This window comes from Rousettus aegyptiacus, unplaced genomic scaffold (genome assembly GCF_014176215.1).
Source record: "Rousettus aegyptiacus isolate mRouAeg1 unplaced genomic scaffold, mRouAeg1.p scaffold_m13_p_16, whole genome shotgun sequence".
Lineage (NCBI taxonomy): Eukaryota > Metazoa > Chordata > Mammalia > Chiroptera > Pteropodidae > Rousettus > Rousettus aegyptiacus.
The window spans coordinates 18,956,077-18,982,253 of NW_023416291.1; the positions used below are offsets into that span (position 1 = coordinate 18,956,077).

At 44.1% G+C, this 26,177-nt stretch overlaps 1 protein-coding gene across 2 annotated transcripts in view; it reads right to left on the reverse strand.

Annotated features, from left to right (window-relative positions):
- The window catches only part of TMEM154 (transmembrane protein 154), a 38,192-nt gene extending 12,546 nt beyond the window's left edge, over positions 1–25,646 (reverse strand). Inside the window, exons 1-5 of one of the 2 annotated variants that reach the window (XM_016144582.2) lie at positions 25,317–25,646; positions 8,438–8,698; positions 8,308–8,346; positions 2,985–3,012; positions 1,678–1,763 (exon numbers count right to left, since the gene is read on the reverse strand). In XM_016144582.2, the coding sequence (XP_016000068.1) occupies positions 1,678–1,763; positions 2,985–3,012; positions 8,308–8,346; positions 8,438–8,698; positions 25,317–25,389 (487 nt within the window). In that variant the 5' untranslated portion in view covers positions 25,390–25,646. The remainder of the gene's footprint in view (positions 1–1,677; positions 1,764–2,984; positions 3,013–8,307; positions 8,347–8,437; positions 8,699–25,316) is intronic. The other variant, XM_016144583.2, reaches the window with a different exon arrangement.
- Between the last annotated feature and the right edge of the window lie 531 nt (positions 25,647–26,177).

Sequence of the window (26,177 nt, forward strand, 5' to 3'; positions counted from 1 at the left end):
CTCACCAGGCAGTTCCAGAGGTTAAAAGATTAATGGTGGCAAGGCTTTTAAGGTAGAAAAAGCACTAATAACACAGATACAAGATTTCAATGTGCTTCTGGCCCTGTTGAAAAAGGGCACAATTCATCACTGCTTAGTTATGTAGTCCCTGAAGCCACCCCTGTGGCTCCAAAAGCTAGAATCTGCATGTTTCAGAATGGAGGGTGGAATGAAATGGCTTTGCCTGAGGTCTTGATGTGCCTGCAGAATGAGTTCAGTCAGGACGCAGGATGGCAAAGAAGCAGGTAGGGCGGGGAACAGTCACCTTCTCGAGGTCATCAGAGTTCTCTCCTGTTAGACCACGGCTACGTGCCAAAATAACTCTGCTTTAGTTGTCAAATAGAAATGCCTTTTTTCAGTTTTATGGTTTTAGTGAGTATAAGCTCACGATTTTTGTATTAAAATGATCTCAGGAACAAAAGGAAATACACAAAAATGTTAAGAGAGGTTGTCTTTGGGTGGAGGAATTTTTTTTATTTCTACTTTTTTTTTTTAAATTATTGTGTATGTCTATTACTTTTATAAACTAAAAACAATAAAATTAACCTACTTTAAAATTATCTCAATGACCCACTCCTATCCTCAAATGCTTTTCAGAGCCAATCTTCCCCCAACATTGGACTATGAAAAACTGTTCAAAATTGTACAATTTAGTTGAATGACTCTAATCCTTTGGAAAACTCATGTTAATAAGCCTCTGGTACAATAATTCTAACAACAAATCTTTGAATTTGAGAACTCCATTGTAGATTGTTGAATGTAATAGACCCCACGGTATTTTCTTTTTAGTTAAATGTTTAAAATACAAAGGTTATGATAATATAAATAATAGATTTTATTAGCTTAATCTGAGCATTAAAATAATTTATTCATTTTTAAAGGATCTTTTAAAAGAAAAAAATGGCTGTTGTCATTTTTAGTCCAAATATTGATTTAATGAAAAGTAAGGAACATATACTATAATTACTGCTAGATATCAATTTGAAATTAAATTATACGGGAATGTCTATATCACTATTAATATTAGTGCTGTCTGATAGTTCTTTCTAAAGTGATGGAAATGTTCTAAATTTGTGCTATATAATATAGTAGCCACTAGCCACAAATGGCTACTGAGCACTCAAAATGTGACTAGAGTGACTGAGGAAAAAAATTTTTAATTTTATTTATTTAAATTTTAATTTTATTTATTTAAATTTTAATTTAAATAGCCACGGATGACTTGTGTCTATTGTATTGGACAGCATCAATCTATGTCAACAGCCTTATTTGATAAAATTTCATAACCATATACAGATTAAAATCATAGATCTCTAAATAGAAGGTAATGCCAGATATTAACTTTTTTCCAAATAATTTGGAATCAGTGGTTTCCTCTCTTGAATAAAGACCATTTTCTTCTCAAAAAAAAAAAAAAACATTTGAAAAACCTGTACCAAAATAAAAACAAGTGGCCATGATGCAATAATTAAACTGATTATTTAAGGGTGGTCAGCCCCAAGTGTGTTACCTGCTCGCATTAACTCTAACGAGGCCTGGGCTCACGCCGCCACACTCCAGGACTCACGGGGCATTTACAGCAAAACTGTTCAGCCTCCTCTTACGAGAGGGGGTGGAAAAAACAAGGCTACCACCTACCATTTCTGTTCATGCTGTTCATCCATTTGTCGAGCTCTTCCATTTCTATTTCCATAACGGAGGGTGTGTCTTCCTCAAAAATAGGGCTAAAAGAGAACAAAAAGTTTATTGGAAGGGGGAAAAAAAAAGTGTGATGTGCTGAGTTTCATTTTGGGAGAGCCTAGAATGTTGGCTGTGCACAGGAAGATGAACTCGATTCACTGCCTTACACTCCAGGTAGATGGAGCGTGCACCCTATTCAAGTGTACTAAACTCTAATAGGAAGAAAGTTAAAACGAACAAATCTTCACCTATCACTGATCCAGGAGTGGAGGGCAGAGGCTCACAGAGCAGTGTGCGGGCTGAAAGGGGACCCAGGAGGTTCAGCTGCCCCAAAGGTACAGAACAAAGCAGCGAGTCTTCCTCTGTGAGCCTCCTCCAGGGAGTGCCATATTTAGCCCTGTGGCCTTGCTTAATTTCACTTCCCTTTCTTTGGGGTTTTTGATCAGTGCCTCAGTAAAGAGGCCACCAGTCAAAGGCGACTTGGATCACCTTCGCCTTCCATTCCCAGGCTTCCTGTCTTGGAGGAATCCATGGCCCCTCACTTGCCAGGGTTTGGGGGCTTAGAGCACACACTTTAGCAGAGAGAAGCCCCTGGTTAATGGAAGAAGGGTTGAGGGAAGGGGACCACCCGCTCTGATGGCCGCATAGGACTTATACCTTGTAGAGGAAGTGAGCAAAGTATCTAAGGGCAAGGAGGAGGAGGAGGTGAGCCTCGCCCTAGAACATTCTTCTGGGGTGAATCTTCTATTTTTCTCTCTCCCTTCCTTCCTCTTGGTAGCCTCACCCCTCCACGCCCCCGGCCCCCCCCACACACATACCCCCCACACTCCTGCCCCAACTTCCTTTTCTCTCCCCTCCATTCATCTCTACCAGGGCTCCCCTCCCTTAATAGCACCAAACATATCTTCCCTGGTGATAAAATTATTAATCCGAATAAATAGGCTAATGTCCTTGAACTACACCCAAGATCAGAATATTGAACGACTGTGCATTTGGAATTGGTAGCAGTCAGAAAAAGATTCTTTTCTGAACAGAGGACCCTGTCCTCAGTCCAGATCCGCCCCCTCCCTGGATTGAGATTTGGGCACTGAAACATCATTTCCTAGACAGCTAGGGGCTGTCTCCTGGGGCCCAGGAAGCAAGAGGTCCCCGCACGGGGCTTCGGGACAAAAACTCTGGGGAAGGCAGACGGCCCTCTAATCGGCTCCTTTCCCGAGGGTCCTATTTCCATACCACACAGTGCTGGAGGGAGACAGACGACTTACACTTTCAGGTTGTCGCTTCCCAGTTCATCTGAAAGAGGATGAATATAAAGGTCATGTTAGCTTTGTTTGTCAGTAACAACTTTTTATCTCAACACAGCTGAAATCTGCTTTACAAAGAGAACGAAGAGGCTTTCAGTAAATTGCGTTTTTAAAGGAGCAACAATTAACCTTTGAGTCAAACAAGTGCCAGTTGCCATATTGAAACAAGGTCCCAATCCACGTGATTCTGTTTTCTTATATATGTGACGGTGCTCTGAGACCACTCATCTCAGATCAGATGTTCATCCTTCTCTGTTTTCTCCACACAAAGAGAAAATCCAATGGTAAGGGGAGGGGAAAAAGGGCCACGTAAGAGGACTTGCTCCTCACCCCCTGACCCAAAATGTACCAGTTCAAAACACCGCTGTTTCATCTCCTTGTGGCACACCAAGCAGAACACTGCCCCTTTGTCCCGGCGGAGGACGTGGGGCTCTCCATCCAGGGCTCCCCTTGGAACATTCCTCGCACCTGCTCATTGCATGACTGGGCCCTTCACACCTTCCGTTCTCGGAGAGGCCTCTCCTACCTCCTCTCTCTAAAGTGGGGCTCGTCTTTCCTTTGTTCCCCAAGCTCACCGCTTTGCTTGCTTCCTTCATAGTATTTGCCACAATTTGCCACTGATCAATTCGCCTACTTAATTCTTTGTGTCTGTCCCTCCCAGTAGACCACAGCTCGGGAAGCTCAGGGGTCGTGTCTGTCTCGTTTGTCAGGCGTACCTTACCTCCCTTCCATCTAGCACAGAGCCTGATAAACACGCGGTAAATGTTTACTGAATAAATCAATAGATCTTAATCTGGATTGTCCAGCGTTGGGGTTAAATTCATGGCCAGTGGTTTGGATTTAGCATGATCATAATAGTGAAACTTTCAAGCTTGCTTTTTGCTGCTATTGGTGAAGGTGAGAGTCAGATAACAGTTAGCAAAATAGCTCTAATGCAAATCAGACTGTAAATGAGCACGTGGCGAGAATCAGAGCCCAAAGTCCTGGCTCGGGAAGTCTGCTGCGTTTGGCAGGGGGATCAATGCGCCCAGAGAAATGAGTCAATGATGTCAAGCAAGCGGATAGCACAAGCTCCCTGCACCTTTTATGATGTAAAAACCAGTAGGAGGCAAACCGCTTTGTACAGTTCCACCAAACAGTTTGATGTTCCTGAATCTCGGCAATCGGAGGCCGCCTTTTCTCTGGCCTACAGAAATGCAGGTCCCCAGTGAGGGAACAAAATCAGCAGGCACCTGGAACTGAGCTCCTGGCAGCAGCCTGGAGCTGTTGTGATTTCTTGTGGGTTGGCACGCTTGACCGGCATTGCTAAGCCGGGAAATCTGGGCACAGATACAAGTTTCACGCCACCGCTGCTTACCTTCAAGGGGGCACGGGTTATGTCCTCCGGCCCCCGAATAGGAATCTAAAGCTTCCTGCAGACGCCTGACTCCTTAGAATCTTTGGGGAAAGGGGGGTATGTGCATCTTATATTTTATATATATATATACATATATATATATATATAGCACATTATATATGTGTATAATGTACATTATATATACACACGCATATATATAATGTACATATATATGTACATTTTTCATCTAAAATTTACATGCTATTTCCTTAACAGATTTTTACTATGAATAAAGCCCCTACACAATTGACCCTCTCCTGCAGGTGGCCCATAAAAATTTCCCTATTTTGTCACTCCCTCCTTCTCTGTCTCCCTCTTCCCCTGCTTAATGACCCTCACTTTCCTTGGCTGATTTCTCTGGGAGCAAGTGTCCCCACAGCTCACTGCTGAGGGCATGGATTTATCTTTATAATCCGAGCACCTGCAGGCTTCACAGTGAGCAAAAGCTAGTCCTGTAAGCAGAGGATGGAAAAGTTTAAAACCTCATTACAAAAGGAGCTCCAGATCCACCAAATGTGAAGCTCCTGTAATCAGTATTCAAACGGAGCAAAAAGCCTTCTGTGGCCTCATCTCTCCTAATCCAAGACCATTACCCCTGCCCCAGCCACCATGGCAACAGAAAAACATCTGGGAGAGCGCACCAGACCAGAGCATTAAAGCAGGAGGGAGACCAATTACTTGTCCTCAGCAATCAGGCCCTGCCCGCTCCACTCCACCTGGCCTATATCTCTTTATTAATAGCCACCTACTCCCTTGCAACCAGGAGGCAAATGCAGCTCTCACCCGGCCCCCCCGCCCGCACCCTCATTTCCCCTCCCACCGTCCTTCCATTTCATATTCTCCTGCCCACTTTGTCCTCCTCTTTCAGTCTTTAGCCTGACGATGCCCTGCCCTCTGTGTACTAGACGGTGGGATTGCTGGGGTGGGAGGATGGGCGCGGGACCCCAGCGGGGGACTGGTTTGCTTATCTTGTTTCCGTGCTGAACAGAGAGCAAGAGACAGAGCCTCTTTCTGGAGATTTACTGAGCAGAGCCAGGTGTCATGTAGCCTGTTTATCGTGATGCTTTACTGCCAGCTGATTTCCCTGGAGCTCTTTCAGAGAGACACAGCACATCAAGACACTAATAAATGTTAAATAATAACAACTGCAAATTTAATGCCTGGAGGTGTAGGAAGAACAACAGGAGAACAAGCTGCAGCTCTTCCCTTTTCCTGGACATGAAAAGCACAGGCCCGATGCCAAAAGGTAACTTCCAACTGGGCGAAGCGTTCTTCCTAAAAACGTTGGCCAAGTCCTCCCCTGTTGAATTTAAAGACTCATTTTCTGGTATAGAAGAATATACCAGGGTCTACTGATGTGGGGAAAGAGAAAATGTGTCTCTTCTTAACGCTAAGGGGACATCGTCTGTGCCTTCTCACAAAACAGCCCTTTGGGAACTTTCCAAGCACAAGGCTGACCCAGTACGACAGCTTTATTTTTCCTGGAAAACACATGTTTAAATCAAGTTTTGTTGATTTAAGTTTCTCCTTTTATTGACTTGGATTATAATGTTAAATGTGAGCGGGTGGACTGCAGGGGAGAGTGATCGTCCACCTTCTAGTGTCCAGCTGGTCTGAGGAGATGTGTTAAGTGTTGAGCGGTTAACGCCCTGTGTCTATATTAGAGGAGTGGCTGGTAAAAGGAAATACTCAGAAAAAGCTCTTTATCAAAAACTTTTGTGATAACAGTTACTTTAAATCCTAAGTTCTCTACTTTGTGTTTTCGTGAAGTGAGGCATGTTTAAACTAAAAAGAAGATGCCAGTTTGCATTAAAGATAATGTGAAATTTTGTTTTCGATCTCAGAATAGGTGCGTTTTAAAAAGAGTTCTCACACCGTTTAACTCATTCATTCAACGAACATTTACCAAGCGGCTAATCTACGTGTTGGGCACTGTGCTGGGTCAAAGGGCTAACAACAACAAGCTAACACAGGCTAAGCCAGGTACTGTTTCTTCTAAATCATTTCCGCACACGAATCCATTTAATGCTCATAATTCCACGAGGTAAGCTTTGAATTTGCCCATCTTACAGCTGAGGAAACTAACAGAGAGGTGACAGAACCAGAAAATGCAGAAGCCAATTAGGCCGTGTGGTTCCAGAGTCTGCGCTCTGACCTCCATGCCGCACTGTGAAACAAGATAAGTGAGACGAGTCCTCGGTTGGTTCTCTTGAACCTTAAAGAGAACATTATGTAGTAAGAGAGACCAAAAAAAAAAAAAAAGACAAGTCACTGACCCATGCCAGTGTGAACACTGTGCCCAATAAGTGTGACCACGGTCTATGAGGGCACGGAGGAGGTGGTGATTAATTGTGCCTGGGCGTGATCACTCAAGGCTTCATAAAAGCTTTAGAACCGGGCTTTGAAGAATGGAGTTGTGGTTTGCCAAACAGACAAGACGGAAATCCCAGCCAGAAGAAACGGCAGCAGCTGGGCATGGAGACATCACGAAAGTACAAGCCACACTTCAGGGACCGCAAATGCTTCAGGTATGGCCTAGTACAGGACGCGTGGGTCACATCCAGGAGTGAAGCTAGTTCTCCCTTGTGAATGGCTTTTAAACTTTGAGATTCCTATGATAAAGTTTAATGCAAAATCTGTCTGGATTTAGAGCCTAAAAGCATGACCATTTGACTGGCTACCCCAAAACTCCCCCCAACCCCAGGACCCCATTAGGTAAGACCACTTGAGGGGCTATGGTTTGGACAGGAAATTCTCTTCCTCTAACTTAAAAAATAACTGGGGTCCAGGTAGCTCTGCCCACTTTTTCTTTTTCTTTAGCTTACGAAGGAGCTCCCACATGACCACCTGTGATTAGGTCACCCTGAAATGTTAAGCAATAGAGAAACACGTCTTTCCTACTTTCTTGGAATCTAATAGATCAGCTCCTGTCATGAAAGAAAATGTACTTCATGCATCTTCTCTGCTCAAATTTGCTGTACCCAAGGGCGTAATGGAAAATGACCATTTACAGTTCCTGCTGAGCCCTTAAAGGCTCTCCTGGCCTAAGGACAATGAGCAAGGCCTGCATGCTGAGGGCACGATTTCAAAGCCAGAGGTACCCTGTTCACAGATCCGAGAGACAGACAGTGAGTTCTGTATGAACATATAAATACGTATCCTATTAGAGAAATTCTCATCCCTTGAGTGATTTTTGGAATGATTAAGGGCTTCAACTTAAAACTTTAATTGGCGTCATTTTTACCGAAATGCACCCAAAGTACCCAAGTCTGTTTTGGACCTAGAACTACCCTAAAGCTTGGTATTTGATGCTCCTAGAAGTGGAAGTGAATACTCTCAGAGTGAATCTCTGACCTAAGGAGTTTTCTATGAGATTGGTTTCAGACTGATGCCAGTGATCTTTAGCAGGTTGGGAATTTGCTTATCAAAGTTCGCACAGCTTTAATGAAAACCAGAACAATGCTTCTTCGCCCAGGCCTTTTCAAGGCCAAACTGGGATGTGGCACAGGGAAGAAACAATATCTGTGACAGAAATAGATAGAAGAATCCTCTTCTTGTGGAATGACCCCAAGCATCCCTGCCCTACCCTTTCCTCCATAAGTAAGGACACGTTACATTGATCTATTGGCCAAGATAGTACAGGGTCCTCATCTGGATTAGGTATAGAGCTAGTAGTTTTTATATTAAATTTCAATTTAAGCTGAAACATTCCCTTTAAAAAAAAAAAAAAGAAAGGAATATAACATTTTTAAACTCTGGAAAACTTCGTGGAAATATGTCATTCATGATTTACTGTTTTATGTCGTCCTTATTGCTTAACCTTAAAACCTCTCAGTTGCTTCTCTTACCCCACCTCCAATTCTGGGCAGGTGTTAGGATAATACTCACATGTCTGTAAAACACTCTGAGATCCTTGGCTAGAAGGCACTGTGGAGAAGCGAAAAAGTACTTTGTTTTATTGATTGTTCATTAACATATGAAGCAATTGTCTGGACTTGGGAACACCCAAAATACTTACCTTGTTTAGCTTTTTTCCTCTTATATTTTATTATAATAAGTACCACTGATAAGAGTAGGAGGGCCAGTAATATCGATGGGATCAACACCATTAATATAAACTCTAGCTGATTATCTTCCTCCTCAAAGAAGGTAGAACTCGTATTTCCAGTTAATGTTTCTGTCGTCATTGCAGCAATTGTACTTATAATAATAGTATCTTCATCTGTACCCTCCTCACCCGGGGGCATATACGCTGATGCCTCGGCTGCGTCCAAATCGCCTGTGGTAACACACACAAAATTAAGATCGCCATGGAGACAAAGCTAGCAGGTTATGTTTGCAATGATTTTTAAATTTATTCTACATGCATCCAGTGATAAACTTGATCCACTGTATTTGGTCTTCCGGTTCAGTGTGACAGAGTATCGATTTAACATAAATGAAGCTCACGCTGGGAGTATATTGAAAGTGGACTCAGAGCCCAAAGAGAAACCTCCCACCAACGCAGGCGGGGTAGCCTTGACCCCGTAGCTTAGACACGTTGAAGCGAAGGTGCTGAGAAGCTTTGAGCTGTCATGCCTGCTACTCCGGGATGTTGCCTAGGGCCTTGGGATATTTTAATAGCATTTCTGAATACAATTAAATACACTTTTGCTGAAAGGTAAGTACTTGCCAAATAACACTTGCAGGTATAAAGGAATGTACTGTGCCCTGATTGAAGGTTACCCATCAACAGGAAAAAAAATTCTTTGAAATTGGGGTGCCTGCCTAGATTTCAGCATCAGGTCTCATGTTCTGGAGAGAACTAAGTCTCCCTCTGAGACTATCTGACAGAAATCCCCCTGGAATCTAAATAAAAATACCACGTGTATTTCATTTGTAAAGTAAAATTCTCAAGGGGAATTTAGAGACTAAGGAAACTACACTCATATTTAAAGATATTTAGTAAAATGTGTCTCTTGAACTCTCCTTGTTCATAATCTATAAGCAAGTTTATTGTGTTTGAACTTCACAGGACAGGAAAGGAGTATTATTTGAGAAGTCTGTCGTCGCCTGGCTATGTAGTGATCATGGTAAGGCAGGTGGAAGTTTTCATCCTATCGTGGTGTGATGTTGCCTATAGTTCAGATGGGGCCCACTGAGGAAAACGGCAAGTGAGTTTAGGGTATAGAAAACTCATCACATGAGATCATTTATGTGAAAGTTCTCTCTACGGTGAAAGGTGCTGTGTACGCAGAGAAGTTGGCTGCTTTAAACGACGCCCAGTTGCTACAGGTTAGGGCACCACTCCACAGCACGACTGACCTGGCCGCAGCCGAGTCCGTTCGGACCTTACCTATATGCATGACTGCATGACAATGGGTCCTCTGATCCAATTTATAAAAATATTTGTTTGATTACAGTCTAATTATTCTGATTAAAAAAATAAGCATTTCGGTTTTCCCCAAGACCAGGAAATCCACTGGATAATCACACTAATCACACCGGTAAATGCCACCCCAAACCATCAGAGTCGATTATTGACTGAGCGTATAACTAACCGGTGTTCCTCACATGTACACATCACAAGCAAGATTTTTAGAAATCTACCATTTGTTGGCTTCTGCCTGCAGGGTTAAATGACTTTGTCCTACATCGACGCCTTTGAAACAAGGTAAATTGATAACGTATTCACTCATATGTTAAAAACACTGATATGTCGCTTCTCAGCCTGGATCAGGAAAAGATATCTGGCCACAAGGACACTGTCCTCATTAAAGCTATCCGGCCTGCAGAGCTCCTGGGCCCAAAAGGCGTTCCGTACTGGCGACTCGGGCCAGTGAAGACGCGATGTCCGAGGGGTTTTGGGGTGTGGGTGGGGGGCGGCACATGTGTGTGTGTGGGGGGCGGCAGATGCATGAGGGCAGTGGGCGGTGGTGACCTTTCCCTTGGGGCCAGTGCTATCGAACCTTTCCCGAATACGCAGACGCCCTTCCCACTTCTCCCGCGCCCTTCCGCGGGTGTCTGGCTGCTGCTACCGTTTCAGGCTAACCTTCGTAAAGGGCTCACTGAGAGCGACTCCCGTGCTCTCTTGCCTTTTATCCAAATTAACGCGTTTTGCCCTCATCATTTTTTCAGATAGAACCTAAGACAGAGAGGTCACACACTTTGCATCAATCACAGAGCTGTCATGGAGGAGTGAGGTTCTGAATCTTGGAGGGCTGATTGCTGAACCCGGCAGGAATGTAATGATTATAAATCCTGAGGTGGTGAACAAGAGAGGGAACCCCTTATTCTTGCCCCTCAGCCTATAAGGAGGTGGCTTTCTGGCCCAAAGGGGAAGGGAGGGGAACGGTTCGCAGAAACCTTGGTTTTGCCAGGGCTCTCACTGGGCATCTCGGCCCAGACTCCACGAGCAAAGCTGCCTAGGATGCGGGATCTTTTCGGTGCCCTTCCACGGAGGGCCAACAGTTCCCAGGGGAGCACTTAGTTCTCTGAGTCACCATCTGACCAATAGCCCCTGAAGAAAGGAAAATAGGAAAGGAAGTAGGCTGGCAAGAATGAGGGCTTTCGGCAACAGGGAATGAAGGCGAAATGGAGAGGACACCGGATGGCCCTGGGTCGTGCGCACTTATTCTTCAGCCTACGAGACGATGCTGGTCACGGATGGCCCTCAGTGACCTTTTAGAGCAAAAGGGGATGGAAATTTTTCCCACAATATCCCTCTCGCACACACCCTAACATACGTTTTCTATGTTAAACATTTACTCAATGGAATTTTCTAGTGACTAAATAAATGAGAATCAAGTGTTCTCCCTTCTCTCGCTCTCCCTCCCCTTTCTCTCTCCCTCCTCCCCCTCTCCATTTTTCTTTACCCTCTGCATGCCTTCATCTCTGGACACTCCTCCGACAACCTTCCTCACAGTAGTCCTTGCCCCCAACCAACTCCACAACAGCCCTGAAATAATGAACAACGGTGACTGGCGTTTATCGAAGGCTTAGCGTGTGCTGGGTTCCAGGGCGAACACCACCTAATTTAATCTTCGCAATGACTTCCTCGCTCACATTTTACAGATGAAGAAACTGAGTCTCGAATGTCTCACCCTGGGGTGTAACCCTGTCATTTAAGCTGTAAATTCTACTCACTCCAGGGTTTTGACCCTGCGTTCCCTTGAGCATAGGTACCAAATGACAATGAGGGTTTTAGTCATAGCTCTGTCACTTAGTAATTACGAGAATTTAAATACAATATTTATCTCTAAATGGCTTAATGTTCTGATCTGTACAACGAAGGTCTCATCTGATTTCACATCTCTAGGTCGATTCTAAAGCTTTGATCTCGTTTTTCATTAGAATTTTCGAATAGGTACTAAGTTCAGAAGGGAAATTTCACCACCACACAGTTACACAGTCATTCTCCCCAGGGGCAGCGGTTTCTGCTGCCTTCCAGAGAAACTCTGTGCCCATACGAATATAAACATCATTTCCTGTTTTCTTTCATTAACACAAATGGTACCAAAAGTTAAATATTGTTCTGTCTCTGGCTTTTTTCACTTAAAATTTGACTTGAAGATTCTTCCACGTCTGCAACCACATAGCTGTCTGTTCCTCCCAGGAGAGGGGGAGCAGGGGAGAGGTTGTTGGGAGTGGTGGGAAAGGGTGATAGCATCAAACTACTGTCGGAGGCCTGCCCTTCACGACTTCTCCGGGACAACTCCGGGCCCGTCCTCGCAGAATGAGAACTGGCAGAAATGAAGTCGGCGAAGGGCTGGGTGTGCAGGGAGCCTCCGATGGGAAGCGGGGAAAGTTGAAAACATTGGGGCTCAGCCCCAAGAGTTTGTGCTGGGAGCATCACGTATCACCCGAAGGGAAGCTGGAAAACTGGGTGGCCATAGAATTCAATCGGTAACCAGGAGCGAGTCCCAAGGGGACAGAGGTGAGAGCTGGGAAGAAACCGGAGGTGGAGAAAACCAAGATGGAAACCAGAGAGAAGCCAGAGTCACAGGAGCAGGAAAGGCAGTGGAGCTGGCAAGGGCAGCTCAGGGCCTCTTTCCGAAGCATCACAGGCTCCTCCTGCAACCAACCGTGTGCTAACGGCAACTCTTACCCCGATGGACGTGGGACCCCATAATGCTGTGCAGCCTCAGACACCAGGTGGGCCCTCAGCTTGCTCCAAGAAGCACTTGCTAAGGCCCGTAACAGTGTACAGTGGTGATTTCCTATAAGAGCCATCCTATGTGTCTTGAGTAAAAGTGACATGACAACCACAGAAGCCAAGGGCCACTTCGGGGGAACCCAGAACTCCCTTTCGAGAAATGATTTGGAGTATGCACCCTGCAGAGCTTGTAGGGCGATTCTCGTGTTGTGCGAGGACTTTGTGGGCATCTCCATGGCACCGTGGAGAGAAGGATTTGGATCGAAAAGACTGAGGCTTGAGGCCTAGTGCTGCCCTCTCCAGCCGTGGGGCCTGGGAAGAGGCCTGACCTCTCCAGCCCTTCCTTTACTAAAGGCCGAGTAAGGAGGCCTACTGCTTTGCCCATCCCAAGATGATGGATAAAGAGCAAAGGAAATCACAAATGTGAAAATGCTATGTAGCTCACCGAGCCCAACACACAGGCCAGGTGTTGGTAGATTTGCTATTTCCTCCGTTCTCCACCCATTCTCTTTGCCCCATCTCTAGATTTATCTGTTTTTCTGCTGTTTCCCAGGAGACTGACTTGCCTGATGTAACTTCTTCATTTTATTGTTCTTATCTAAATTTGGACATATTTCAGGGTAAAAGGTGCGCAACCCGTGGATAAAAACAAAAGAAGCTGCAGAAGATAAAGATGGAGAGGATCACATGAGAGAGTGAAGAGGGGCATCATCGAGCAAAAGTACAGAAGAAAAGCAGCAGAAAGAGCGAGGACAATGCGTCAGAAGTGGAAGGCTGGCTCGGCGTGGCTGCGGACCCTGTGCATGACCCGCCTGTGAAATCGCTGGGTGTGAGGCCTCGAGGCAACAGCTCTGGCCGAAGCCCTCTCTCCCTTTTGAGAGGTCCAGTCACGGTTATCTCAAGTGACCCCAACGCAAACACGCCCAGAAATTCTCGCGCTCATTATTTCTCTTTCTCTGCTCAGACGACGGGAGTGGTCACGCGAATGATGAAACTACTTCCATACTTCACTTACTCTGAATCCTCGAATTGCCGGATAATACGTTGCACAGTGTACAGAGTCGCTTACAAATGATAATTGACAATACACATCTGGGGCTCATATTTTACACATCTGGCAGGATCACTGGGGGAATCCTTTTAAGGGCGAAAATGGGGGTGATGCTCGAGCTGAGCCCGGCGGCTCCCTCAGCAGAGCGGGTCACGTCGCCTGTGTTACCACTGCTGTAAGCATCATCGCTAAGGGGAAATGACTCTGCTTTTCAGTAAAGCAAACTAGTAAACTTCTCTTTTTTTTTTTTTGAAAGTGGAACAAACGCGTAACCCTGCTCTAGTTTCTTAAGTTAAAAAAAAAAAAGTATTATATACCAACTAAAAGATTGCCACACTGATATTGCACCATAAAATAAAACAAGGATGAGAGGATGTTATTAACCTCAGACTATCACAAAGTATGTTGAACCTCAACCAGACACTCCGTTCTTTCATTTATCTCAACTCCGCGCACAAATTATTTAAACGATTTTATAATTCAGATAGTGAAAGGAAAGAAAACACAAATCAGGCAGCAGGCGTTTAAATTCTGTCCCACTCTGTGGAGTAAGGAGAGTTTAAGAATTTCAGGATGCTCAAGAAACCAAACCCGAGAAGTTTGCCTATTTTTCCTACCCCTCCCTACCCCACCGCTGTATAGAGCAAAGAGCCAGTGTTAGGAGGATGAGATAAAACCTAAGCGAGACGTCGTCTGGTGGTTCTGAGCCCTGGCTGCACATCAGGGGACCTTTTAACACTCCTGAGGCCCAGACCACGCCCCAAACTTTAGACCAAAATACCCGGATGACCCCAGTGCGCAGCCAAGGCTGCCAGCCACTACTCCGGACCCCAGTCCCTCTTGCCTTCCCTCGGGCCACCCCAAGTCACTCTCCCCTCCTGTTTTCTATTCTCCATCTCGGTGAACTGGAAAAGAACCAGAGGTCAGGAAGTTGGATGCCAAAGGCTCGCCTAGCAGCCACCAACTCTATCACCAGAACACGACAGCATAAACGTCATCACGAAAGCCTTGAGTGCCTGAGACCCTGGCCAGGATGGATTGAGAGAGAACTGTGACAGTCATGCATTCCTGAAGAAGTCTGGATAAGAGGAGCGTGCTGGAGTTTAAAAGCCAAATCTCCATAAAGGTCACTGCTAACTGAACAGCTTGGAGGTTTACACCAGTGATGCTCAAAACCTAGCATGCCTCAGAACCACCTGGAGTGCTTACAGACGGCTGGCACTGCTCCCAGAGATTCTGATTTGCTCGGTCTGGATGGGACCCAAGAATGTTCGTTTCTAGCAAAATGCTGATGCTGCTGCTCTGGGAGCCATCCTTCGGAAACCATTGTTTAAGTTGCCCAAACAATCTCATTGAGTTGTGTTTCATTTATTAGTCACCTTTGTTGTTGTTCCCAACATTTACTGTGCACCAGCATCATGTGATGGTTTTTAAGCTCCACCTGAATGAGTTTACTTGAGGATATCCGAGGCTCCGCCTGGGCAGCAGTCTATTTTAAAAGCTGCCCAAATGATGCCAGTAAGTACGTATGCAGGGTTGAGAACTACTAAGTTAAATCACAGCTCAACTGACTTCATCCTAATTTGCTGTGATTCATGAGACAGTCAGTCCTTATTAGATTTAAAGGTGGTTGGAGAAGCCTACACGGAAAGAAGCCTTTGGGAGCAAAATTAGTAGGTGTATGCACCCATCAAATAATCTATCTCTTTGGCTCTTACATCTTTCAAAAATCAATCATCAGCATCTATGGAATCTGACTACAATGTGGCCAGGGATGAAACGGGAACAAATTGGGAACAAATGACCTTACGAGACTTATCACGTCCCAGCCTGGCTGTGGGAAGATGACAGTGTCTGATTAAGGAGGAGATAACACCAAGTCAATGGGGGATGCCCATCGGGGTCGGGCCACTGGGACTCCCTCCTGCATGGACCACAGATGAAGTTCTGAAGTGCTCTGCCCTTTCTCTAGCTCATTTGGGTTCGAAACAGTGCTAACTTATTGTCGATTATCTGAAACCATCATTTGTGTATTGCTTTACTGTCTGTCTCCTCCATGATTTCACACTGTATCTGTCCCTAGCACCTGGAACCCTGTCTGCTCTGCAGTGGCCATTCATAAATAGTCGTTTAGGAAATGTTAAATAGGCCAGATGAGTCTGAGGCAAAATGTGACACCTCTCATATATATATATATATTTTTTTTATCGAGAGTCTATTATCCTCCTTCCTCTATCAACCTCTTTCCAGGTACTCTTAGTCACAAGAGAAATAAGAATCTAAGATGGTTTTCCTTCAAAAAGTTATCTAAATTAAAAAAAAAAAAAGTCTGGAGTTCGTTCTCCGTACAGGCCACCAAAAATAAATAAATAAATAAAAATACTGGGGACTGAGAGGAACTGTTTAACCTAAAGTTATGAATCTCTAACGATGAAACTTCAGGCATCGAGTTTTCTTGTTTTCATTTGTTTATTTATTTTTGGACAAGTGGATTTAGAGTGTCTCCCATGGCATTCAGGTATAAAGCCAAGCGACTTACTTCTCCCTGGGAGCAGAACGAGGGACATGGAGGGAGGAGTGTTGTTTTCATTGTCAGTGCTGTTGTGCCACACATTTGATAATTTCTATTAAGTCATATGTCACCTGAAGAAGTCGTGGTCAGAACAAGCAGGTGGTTGAACAGATGCCAGGTCAAAACATGGAAGGTTAAGGGCGGACTTTATGCACTGAGGGTAAAGCAGGGCCACGCTTTGCACGCCCTTCCACTTCAGCCATCAGACGGGGACAATGCCTCACATCCGAAGAAAGTTAAAGAATGTTTCCTTGAAAGACTGTTTCTTTTGTTTATTTCGAGGAGGGTCATCTGGCAAAACGCTCTCATGCAGTCACCTGCTCTGGGAACTTTCTCGTGAAGCCAGGTAGTATTTTTACCTCATTGCCTCGAGACATGCACACCTGCAGCAGAAACTTACTATCAGATTAAAACACGCCCCGCTGTGGGGGCCCGCGACGCTCCCGTGTCTGTTTCTGTTTTATTCTGATGTCTTTTTTAGAGAAAGCTTGCTCATCTCTAACCAGACTTGCCCAGACCCTAAGGCCGTCTCGGGTTCGAAGTCAGTCACCTGGGGAAGCTGCGTTTTTCACCATCCCGCTCTCTCTTTGTACATGGGAATCTAACCTGGCCTGTAGCACCTAGACGTTTAAAGGAATAAATGGGTTTTTACTGGACAGTCACACTTTTCGCCTTTAAAACTTCTTTCTACTATCATTGGGATAATAGACACAAAAGTGTTTTAAAATGAGAGGAAAAAGGATTACTAAATGAAGTTATTATCATTACTAACCAGAATTCTTTTCTATTTTTATTACATTTTTCTCTCTCTCTCTTTTGAAGAGCCGATTTCAAATTATGGTTTAAAAGAGTAACTTGCAAACATATGTTCCTCGCAAGCCCGGCCCTCTCCCCGGCCTTCTACGTCACCTTCCCTCCGAGCGGGAAGAAAGACACGCTGCCCTGCGGGTGAAGTGGGCGGGTTCTCCTGCGGCTCACACTGGCCCCCCACCCTGGCCTGGCACCCCTTGCTCAGATCAGCACATGCTCAGCATCGCCAGAGAGGCAACAAGAAGACAGAGACAACCAAAACATGAGCGGTAGATGTATGTCTGCGGGAAATCAGAGAACAGGAAAGCAGGGGAAAGACATGTGGGCTAATGGGCCTTCGCCAGGGAGGATGGGGAGAGGATGTAACCAAAAGGGCCCTATCGTCAGTCAGCCTATGGCGGAGCAGAGAGCAAGAGTCTGTTTATTGTTTGACGGCGCCTTACAGGAGGCTCAAGAACAAAACAAGTTCCCGAAGTGCTTGCGGGGAGCAAGAGGGTGGGTGAGATTTTCTAGGATCAGCAGTTTCCCTTAACAGGCGCCCGGAGCCCGCTTGCTTCTGATCCCACCTCGAAAGAGAATCACTCCTGCCCTTCCATCCCCTACAGTCTAAAGGCTCACACACTTGGAATCTTAGTATTACTGCTTGAGTGACTGATGTGCTATTCTCACACTCTCTTGATAACCTCTGTTCTGCATTTAGTTATATAATTATAGGACATTTTTTCTCATTTAGTTTTCAATGGGATGAATTACATTATAAGTTCTCTAAAGTTAACCCACTCTTGGATTCCTGGTTTTATTCTACTAATCATTGTTTTTTTTTTCTTGTTATTTGAATGATTAATCTAAAACTCAGGCTAAATAGTCTTCTAATATTTGTTAGATGGCTACAAAGCAAATACGTCTGCAGTCGTAGTGATGAGCCCATACAGGGATGGTTTGACAAAAGATAATCATAAATTGAGTTACTAGATAAAACACAGGACACCCAATTAAATTTAAGACTAACAACAAATACTTTTTTAGTATAAATATGTCTCATACAACATTTGTGTGTCCTATACTTACATTAAATTTCATGAGATGCACTTATACTAAAAAAAAAAAAAAAATTTTGTTTACTTGAAATTTACATTTAACTGAGTATCGTATATTTTTACTTGCTAAATCTGGCAATTTTAACCATAAACAAATAAATAAACAAGCACAATTTTCAGAAAAGAATAAGTGAATTTTTAAATTAATAAACAGTGTTATCAGTAGCGGGGGGTGGGGGAGGAATGTCAGCAAACCCTGGTAACCACGGGGCTCCTGTTTCTGAAAATGATGATGGGGCAGAGAAGTAGGAAATAATAAAGATGGATTTAATTCATATGAAACAAAGAAACATAGAGAAAAAATGTCGAATTTCAAAACAAACTGGATTCATTGGTTTTGTTTCAAGGAAAAGGAACCGAAACACCTCCACCGACAGACTCTGGGCTCGTAGATAGATGACTCTTTTCTAACCACCTCCCGTCACGTCTCAGGAAATGCCTCTGTACTGTCCTCGCCACCTGAGGCAAATTTTTTCATTCGTTCCGTGTTACATAATTTTTTCTTCTTTTTAAAGTTTTCCAATAAGCTTTCACTGGCTCGAAATTCAATGTCTGTGGAACTTGTTTTCCCTTTGTTTTCTTTTCGAAAGCCTCCCCAGAATGTTTTTAACTACCGGGCCTTTCTGCAAATTACCACGCTGCTCAACAAGTAAGTTTCTGGGTCTGAAGTTGCACCCTATTTTTGGAGGAAGGAGGGTGAGCACCACCTGCAGAAGCAGCTACCTCACGCTCTCCACAGGAAGGAGGGGGCGGCAGTCATTGTCTCCTGCTTAGGTTTGTTCAGACACAAGGGAAGTATTCATGAACTCAAAGATTTGGGATAGAAAGTTAATATTTTGGAATAAAATAAAACTGGGTTAACTAAAAATCACATTTATTCAGGTATGACTAGAGTTTCATTTTATTCTTTGATTTTAATCTGTCATGAAAATAAATAAGTTTTGGGCTACAGGATAAATGAATGGAAAGTGAGAAAATGAAGACGTGTTGACTGTCCTTCTAAGAGATTGGGAAAATCTCTGGAAAGATGGAGAACTCGAGAGAGCTAGGAAAACAACTCACAGGCTCTCTCGTTATTTTTGACTATGAATGAATACACCAAAAAAATAAAGAATAATGTAACAGATAACACGGCACCCACCACTAATTAGCTTAAATTTTTCTACATTGACTAGAAAAGGGCTTGACAAACTATTTCTTAAAGGGCCACAAAGTAAATATTTTAGATTTTGTAGCCGAAGGAAAATACAGGTTATGATATAAGTTCTTATACAATCATTAAAAATAATCATTTAAAAATATAAAAACCATTCTAAGTTCAAGGGTGATAAAAAAAAATAGGAAGCTGACTGAGTTTAGCCTATGGATCTCAGTTCGTTGACCCCTGTACTACATGTTTTTTTCCTGAAAGAAACACAAATTTATAGGTACAGTTAGAGCCCTCGTTATATCCCTCCCTGATCCCACTCCTATCCCTCCCTACGCAAGGTAACTGTTATCCTAAAGTTACCATGTAACAGTCCTGCACTTTTCAAATACGCCTGTGTCTCTGAGCAACATAAGCATAACTTGGTATGCTTTTAAATTTTAACTAAATGTCATTATTCTGTGCACAATAATCTTTGACTGGCATTTTTGGTCAACATTACCTCTGAGACTGATTCATCTTGATACGTGTGGCTCTAGTTCACTAATTTTACCTGCTCTATGATATCTCATTCTATGATTATTCTAAGCGTCGTGTATCCTTCTTTCGTTAAGGGACATTTAGGGTATTTCCCATTTTTCCCTCATTTTTATAATAATGCTGCAATCAGTGTTCTTGGCCACGACTCTCTGCTGCACACTCATGAGTGATCTTGGGTACATACCCAGGAGTAAATTGTTGGGGCGGTAGGGTGTGAACGCCTTCAGTTGACTAAATATTTCCAAACTATTCTCCAGAATGGCTATATAAAAATTTCCTTTTCCAGTACTCTGGTATACTTAGTAACCTGAAAAATTCTCCCAATATTCAATACATAGGATATTGGGTAAAATAAATAAAGCAACTTTTATATGTATAAAGAAATATCAAGAAAGCAAGGAAGTCCTGAGGGCCCAGAAAATGTAAAAAAATAACAAAAACAAAAAACGTAGATGAAATTTAAATATTACATCTATATTTAAATACTACATGAGAGCTACATCTACGTATGGGGATTTCCTAGAACCAAGCTTTTGTGCCTTAGGGGTGTAGAAGGCTATATAATGCTTTCATGGGTCTTCTTTCCAATTATTGGGTCAAAAGTTGAAGCTAAAACACCAGACCATGATTTTAAAAAAAAGAGAGGGAAGGAGGAAGGAAGGAAAAGGGGTTGGTGGGGAGGGAGGAAGGAGTGGGAAGAGAGAGAGAGAGAGACAGAGAGACAGAGGGAGACAGAAGGCAGAGAGACAGCTACAATGATTTTGGCAAAGTTCAGCAGGTGCGCTACCGTAGGCTGATCTCACCGTAATCCTGGCTCTTGCACCTGGGCCCCTCCTCTGATTTTGAATTTGATTCTGTCTATTTCTTTCTCTTTAGCAATCACTTTTGCCTCCTTGATTACCTGCTTCTGGTTACTAACTTGGCTCCACTGCTAACTCTGGTTTGCTGGCTTGCACTTTTAACTAGGTTTGGCACCTCTTCCGGTGGCTCTTGGAGGCCTGCCCCGCCTGCCAACCCAAGACTGAGGTTTAAACCTGAGGTTCAAGCATCGGTTCTTAAACCCAACACATCCCTGTCTGAATTTCTTCCAAATGTTATTTTGTGGTGACAAGATGGGAGTCGTATTGGTTAAGCATTTACAGTAGGTTGGTGATGGGATCAGAAAACTTGGGGTTCTGTTAAATAGGATAAATCAGCCTTTGTGTGCCTGGTTCTGTCCTCAGTGCCCCCAATACTTCCATCACGAATGGGAGTCGATAGTTACACCAGCAACAAGGTCAGGTCTATAAAAACTTAGATTCAAGTTATCGAATAGATAATATATTCAAAATAAAGACATAAAAGAAATAAATAACAATAAAATAGTAAAACAAAAACACACACTATAGTTGTCATATATTTCATTTCTAGAAATAAAAAAAAAAAAGAGTTTTTAGAAATGAAATATATGACAACTGAAATTAAAAGCCTAATGGATGAGTCAAGCAGCAGGACAGACTCGGTGACTGTTCCCACCAGCGGTGCAGAAGTCCTGTTTCTCCACACCTTTGCCAACATTTGAGGGTGGTGCACACGATACACAGGTAGGCGAATTACAAACTGCACTGTTTCCTTAGGGAATGAAGCCCATCTCAGCCAAGACCCTGCCCTCTTCCGGTTTTCTGGGTCAGCCCTTTCCACACACAGGGACTTTAAGCCTCGGTAAATCCCTCTGCTTGTTTTGTTTGTTGGTTTGTTTGGTGTTTGGTCCATGGGCTCTCCCACGGCAAGGCGGTGCTTGTTCTTCCTGGTTCCCACACCCTGGAGCCTGTTACCCAGTGACTTCGACATTCCGTTTTCCCTTCTGGTTTTATGCTGACACCCGGATTCTGCTTTGCTGGCATTGCACCTTTCGGCCCCTCCTTTCCCCTCTGCTGGCCAACGTTTGACCCAGCTCTCACCGTTCTTTTTCCTGTCTCTGACCACACCAATAAATACAGCTCCCTTATTAACGTGTGGTAAGTAACCTTAGAGTCCAGCCAGGAGTTTATGTGTGTATTTACAGTTGGGAAGGCACCAGAGACATATTTTTCCAAACCTGAAACTAGACGCATAGCCTGAAAACCAGAAGGTAATATAGTATGTGGTTAGAGCATGGAGTCCTGAAGCTGAATCTTGATTAGATTTATTACTCAGCTGTGTGACCTTGGGCAAATCACTTAACCTCTCTGTGCCTCATTTTTCTCGTATGTCAAACAGAAAGAATAGTACCCACTATATATGTTGTTATGAGAATTAAACGAGTTAGTATATGGACAGTGCTTAGAACAGCGCCTGACACATGATGGGCACTGTATATGTTTCCTGTCATCATGATCACTGCTTAGCTGAGGCTGTCCTGGGAAATGGCAGGTGGCGATCACATTCACTGCAACGAGAACAGTGTCGGAAAGCGCCACGTCTTTTATGCGACTGGTATTTTCTTCTATTTTTTATTCTCTTCTCAAGATTCACTCAGTAACTGTATGGTTCTCACTCTTCTGATACAGCCCAGAAGATTTCCCAGCCCTCTCTGTCAAGCCCAGTGTCTGACTCTGGCCCCCAAAACAGTTACAGCCGCCTCATTTCTGTCTTCTGCCCTTTAGCTCTCCTTTTCACTAGCCGTTCTGCTGGGCGCGGCTAATAAACCCCGTGCTCTTAGTATCTGAGAAGTTGCTCTTAGCTTTCTGACAGTGTTACGCTGACAGCGACAGGGCCCGGGGTAAGGACAGAGGTGGGAATGCCTCCCTTCACACAACGCTGAGGCCACCTTGAGGCTGAACTTCCTCAGCATCCTACAATAGCCAAGCCACCAAGGCCCAGAGCCTGTCTTTAACTATGCTCATCTGTTTGGTCAAAATTTCCAAAAAGCTATTCTCTCATTTTTCTCCTGGTGACTTCTAAGTGGAATATTTACTTGGGATAGTAATCAGTTCTGCATCAGGCTCTGTATCTATACAAAGAGAAAGACACTGATTCAGAGGTAATGATACAGTCTTGGGTAACTGCATTATTGGATAATATTAGATAATGTTGGCTGTCTGTGACTAATAAAGGCTTGATTTGAGGTATATTCCAGAATATACTTGCAAGGGAGAAAGATGGGCTGTTCAGTCGATTGGATTCTCTTACCAAACACCTCTAAAATATTTTTTAAAGAATTCAAGGAAATACAAGTGTGACACCTATAAACTAACTCATATCCTGAAGTCTTAGACACCAACAGCTCAAAAGTATATTCGTTAACTAATTAAAAAATATATAGTCAGTATTAAATATAGAATAGACTATCTCTTGACTGATCCTCAAAGTCATAAGCTTTGATTATATGGCTTTTTGCAAGTGAGCACTCTTATATTTTCAGACTTTGGGAATTCAAGACGGGCCCAATAGATAATCCCTATGCTCTACTGAAACACAGTCATTTTTGACTTCTCCTGACATTCTTACACTACCTGTTTTCTGGAGCTCATCAGTGTTTCGTGATCAACCTCATATTTATCCTAGTTTTTTTAGTGTTTGTTAATAATTATTGCATCCTAAATTAATTATCGTATCCTTACAAGGCTTTGGGAAGCCAAAGATGAACAAAAAAGGATTTCGCCTGGAGGTGCTCACAGCCTGGGGGAAGATACGGACACAGAAACAATGATGATTCAAAGTGACAGCAGAGTTTACATAAGTTTAGGTCCACGGGGGTGTAACAGGGGGTTAAGGCAGAGCTGTAGGAAAAGGGCAGCAGGGGAGACATCAGGGAGGGGGAGACATCCCACCTGAGCCTTCGAGGTTATATAGGAGTTGACTAAGTAGAAAAAAGAGAACTTGTCACTAACTCAGGGCAAGAGCGCTAGAGGCCTGGAGCCCGTGGTTGGGAAGGCGTGTGGGAGAGGCTGCTGCTGGAAAGGAGATTGAAGTGAGAGTCCAAGGGGAGCAGCTGAAGGTTTTTAAGTGGGAGAGTCATATGCTCAGACATAGGCAGCAGAAAGAACTTGTACTGACTGAGTCTCTTCCTATTTTCCATCTGCATCTCCTGAATTGCAAACAATTCAGTACAATCGTTTTTCAGCAGTTCAAGAAAATACTCAGGCAAGATTACTATTACTCTCAGGGAAGTGTATGAGGGGCGTGTTTGTGGGGCTGGTGGGAGTTATAAGCAGCGGAATTGGGATGGCTAGGCTCCACTTCCTTTTCCCTGAGGGAAAAGGGGTCTAATCTATGCAACTTGGTAGGAGATGTGGTTGGTCCCCTGGAGCCCAATCCAGAAGAGCTGACTAGCAGCGAGATTCAGACGTCTCACCTTCTTCTACCTCAGTTTCTCCACCCGCAGCCCCAGACCAGCTTGAGCTGCCTCATCTTGAGCCTCCCACCAGCTCCAAGACTTTGCGTGTAGAACAACTCATTGTTCCTCAAACTCATTTTGAACGCTAACGTCAATTTTAACTGACCATCTTTCCAGTTGGAACCGTTTGGCTTTCATCTTCCATTCTCTACCTCAGAGGCCTGGAGAGAGCAGGTGGAGAGCACCCAGGGAAAGAGGGATTGATGGAGCAGGGATGGTGGGGCGCAGACTGCTCATCTCTAGGAAGTCGTGGCATCTGTTAGGCCACCATGCCTGATGCCCCCGTCCTATTTAAAGAACTATCACTTGAGAACTTCCCTTTTGCTTGAAGTGCTGCCCTGCACTCTTACAAGCAGGTAGTATCCATTGACAGAAACCATGGGCAGCCAGTTTGTTTATCCAGGGTCAAATCAACAAAACTGTAAGAGGCAACTGAAGGTGACTAAGCTTGATGTAGCAGTAGCCAAGGGTATTAAGCAACTGCTGTTCTTAGCTCAAAATAATGAGATTTAGTATTTTGTCTTTTCCAATATCTTTGATTTGCTATAATCACATTACTTTTTTAAACAAAGCTTCATCAGTAACAAGCAATGCAAAGGCAATATTCCCGGAAGGCACAAGATTAAAGAAAAACAGATGAAAGTCCTTTCTTGAAAAGTTAGAGTACATGCCTGGGAATCCTCAGATAATTTCCCATTTATGTTTTTTTCTTAAACTTCTGTTTTCCTTTAGTATACTTTCCCATAGTAAATTTCCATAGCTCAGGTTTTCCAGGAGTTTTTAGAACCAGCAGGCTTCTCAGCCCACATTATTAAAAGCAAATTTATTATTTCTGTTTCAGCTGAATGAAATGTTCTTTTGCATGAACTACCAAAGTTTATGGTTTTCTTAATATGCCCATCAAAGCTGGTAAACTACAGGGATCCACATATCTTAGGAGACAAAGATTGCAGGAAGGTTGCATTAAGCGAGCGAGGTAGAGTGCGATTTTGCCAGCCAAGTTCACCCTCCCATCCCACCCTACAAAAAAAAAAAAAAAAAAAGACAGTTCTAATTTTCTCTACTTCTTTCACAAAAAAGATAACATTTTCCTGGGTGTTACCCTCCCCGGCAGGGTTCTATAGCCTCGGGCGGCAGCCAAGCCTTCATTATCCTCCTCCTGGGAGTGGAGAGCCTGGAGGCAGCTTACCCTGAGCCCAGCGGCCAGCGGGAAGGAGCAGGGTTGCCACGGCTAAGACGAGGGCCGCTCCCGGAGCCTTCATGTCAGCTCGCCTGGGCGCTCCCTCCGCAGGCTGTGCTGGCTTCAGCCTCCCTGAAACGTGAACATTTCCTGTTTCCTGCTTGTTTGGGTCGGTGCTAACTTGAAGGAGAAGTGTTTGCCTGTTTTTTAGGAAGTGATGTAATTCTGCAGGAGCCTGTCAGACCAGCAAGGATTGCAAAAGAGAAGTTGCTCTTCAAGCACCGATTCGGTTAGCACATCTCTTGAGTCCTCGTCAGACCCAGCCCCGCTCCTGGCCTCTGTCTTTTGTAACTGTCCCTGTGGAAACAGTGTCCATTGCTCAGACGTCATTTGGAACCTGGGACGGGGGTCCTGGACCACCTGTATTCTTGATTTGTGATTTTTTTTACCCACCCCCTGGGGACTCTGCGGCTGTCTCGAGCCTTGAGCAACGAGCACTAGCCAGCAGGAGGACGGTCTGAGATGTTAAACTTCACTGTTCCGCTCATTAGCTACTAGCCCTGTGGGCTACTGAGCACTTGACGGAAGTGTGAACTGAGTTTTTATTTTTTATTTTTATTAATTTAAATTTAAATAACTCCATGTGGCCAGTCCTGCCATGTTGGACAGTGCAGGCCCACCTGCGTCACCAGGAAATGTCCACGCCGCTTATCTCCAGCCAGGTCCATCCTCCTTCCCCGCCCCTGAATGCTCCCTCCCCTCAGGCTCACAGGGTGGACAAGGACAAGGACAAGGACAATGCTACACCCATGCCGGAATGATGTGCTCTGCTTCCCCAGAGCGAAATTCTCTTTTTATGTTTGTTTTTTG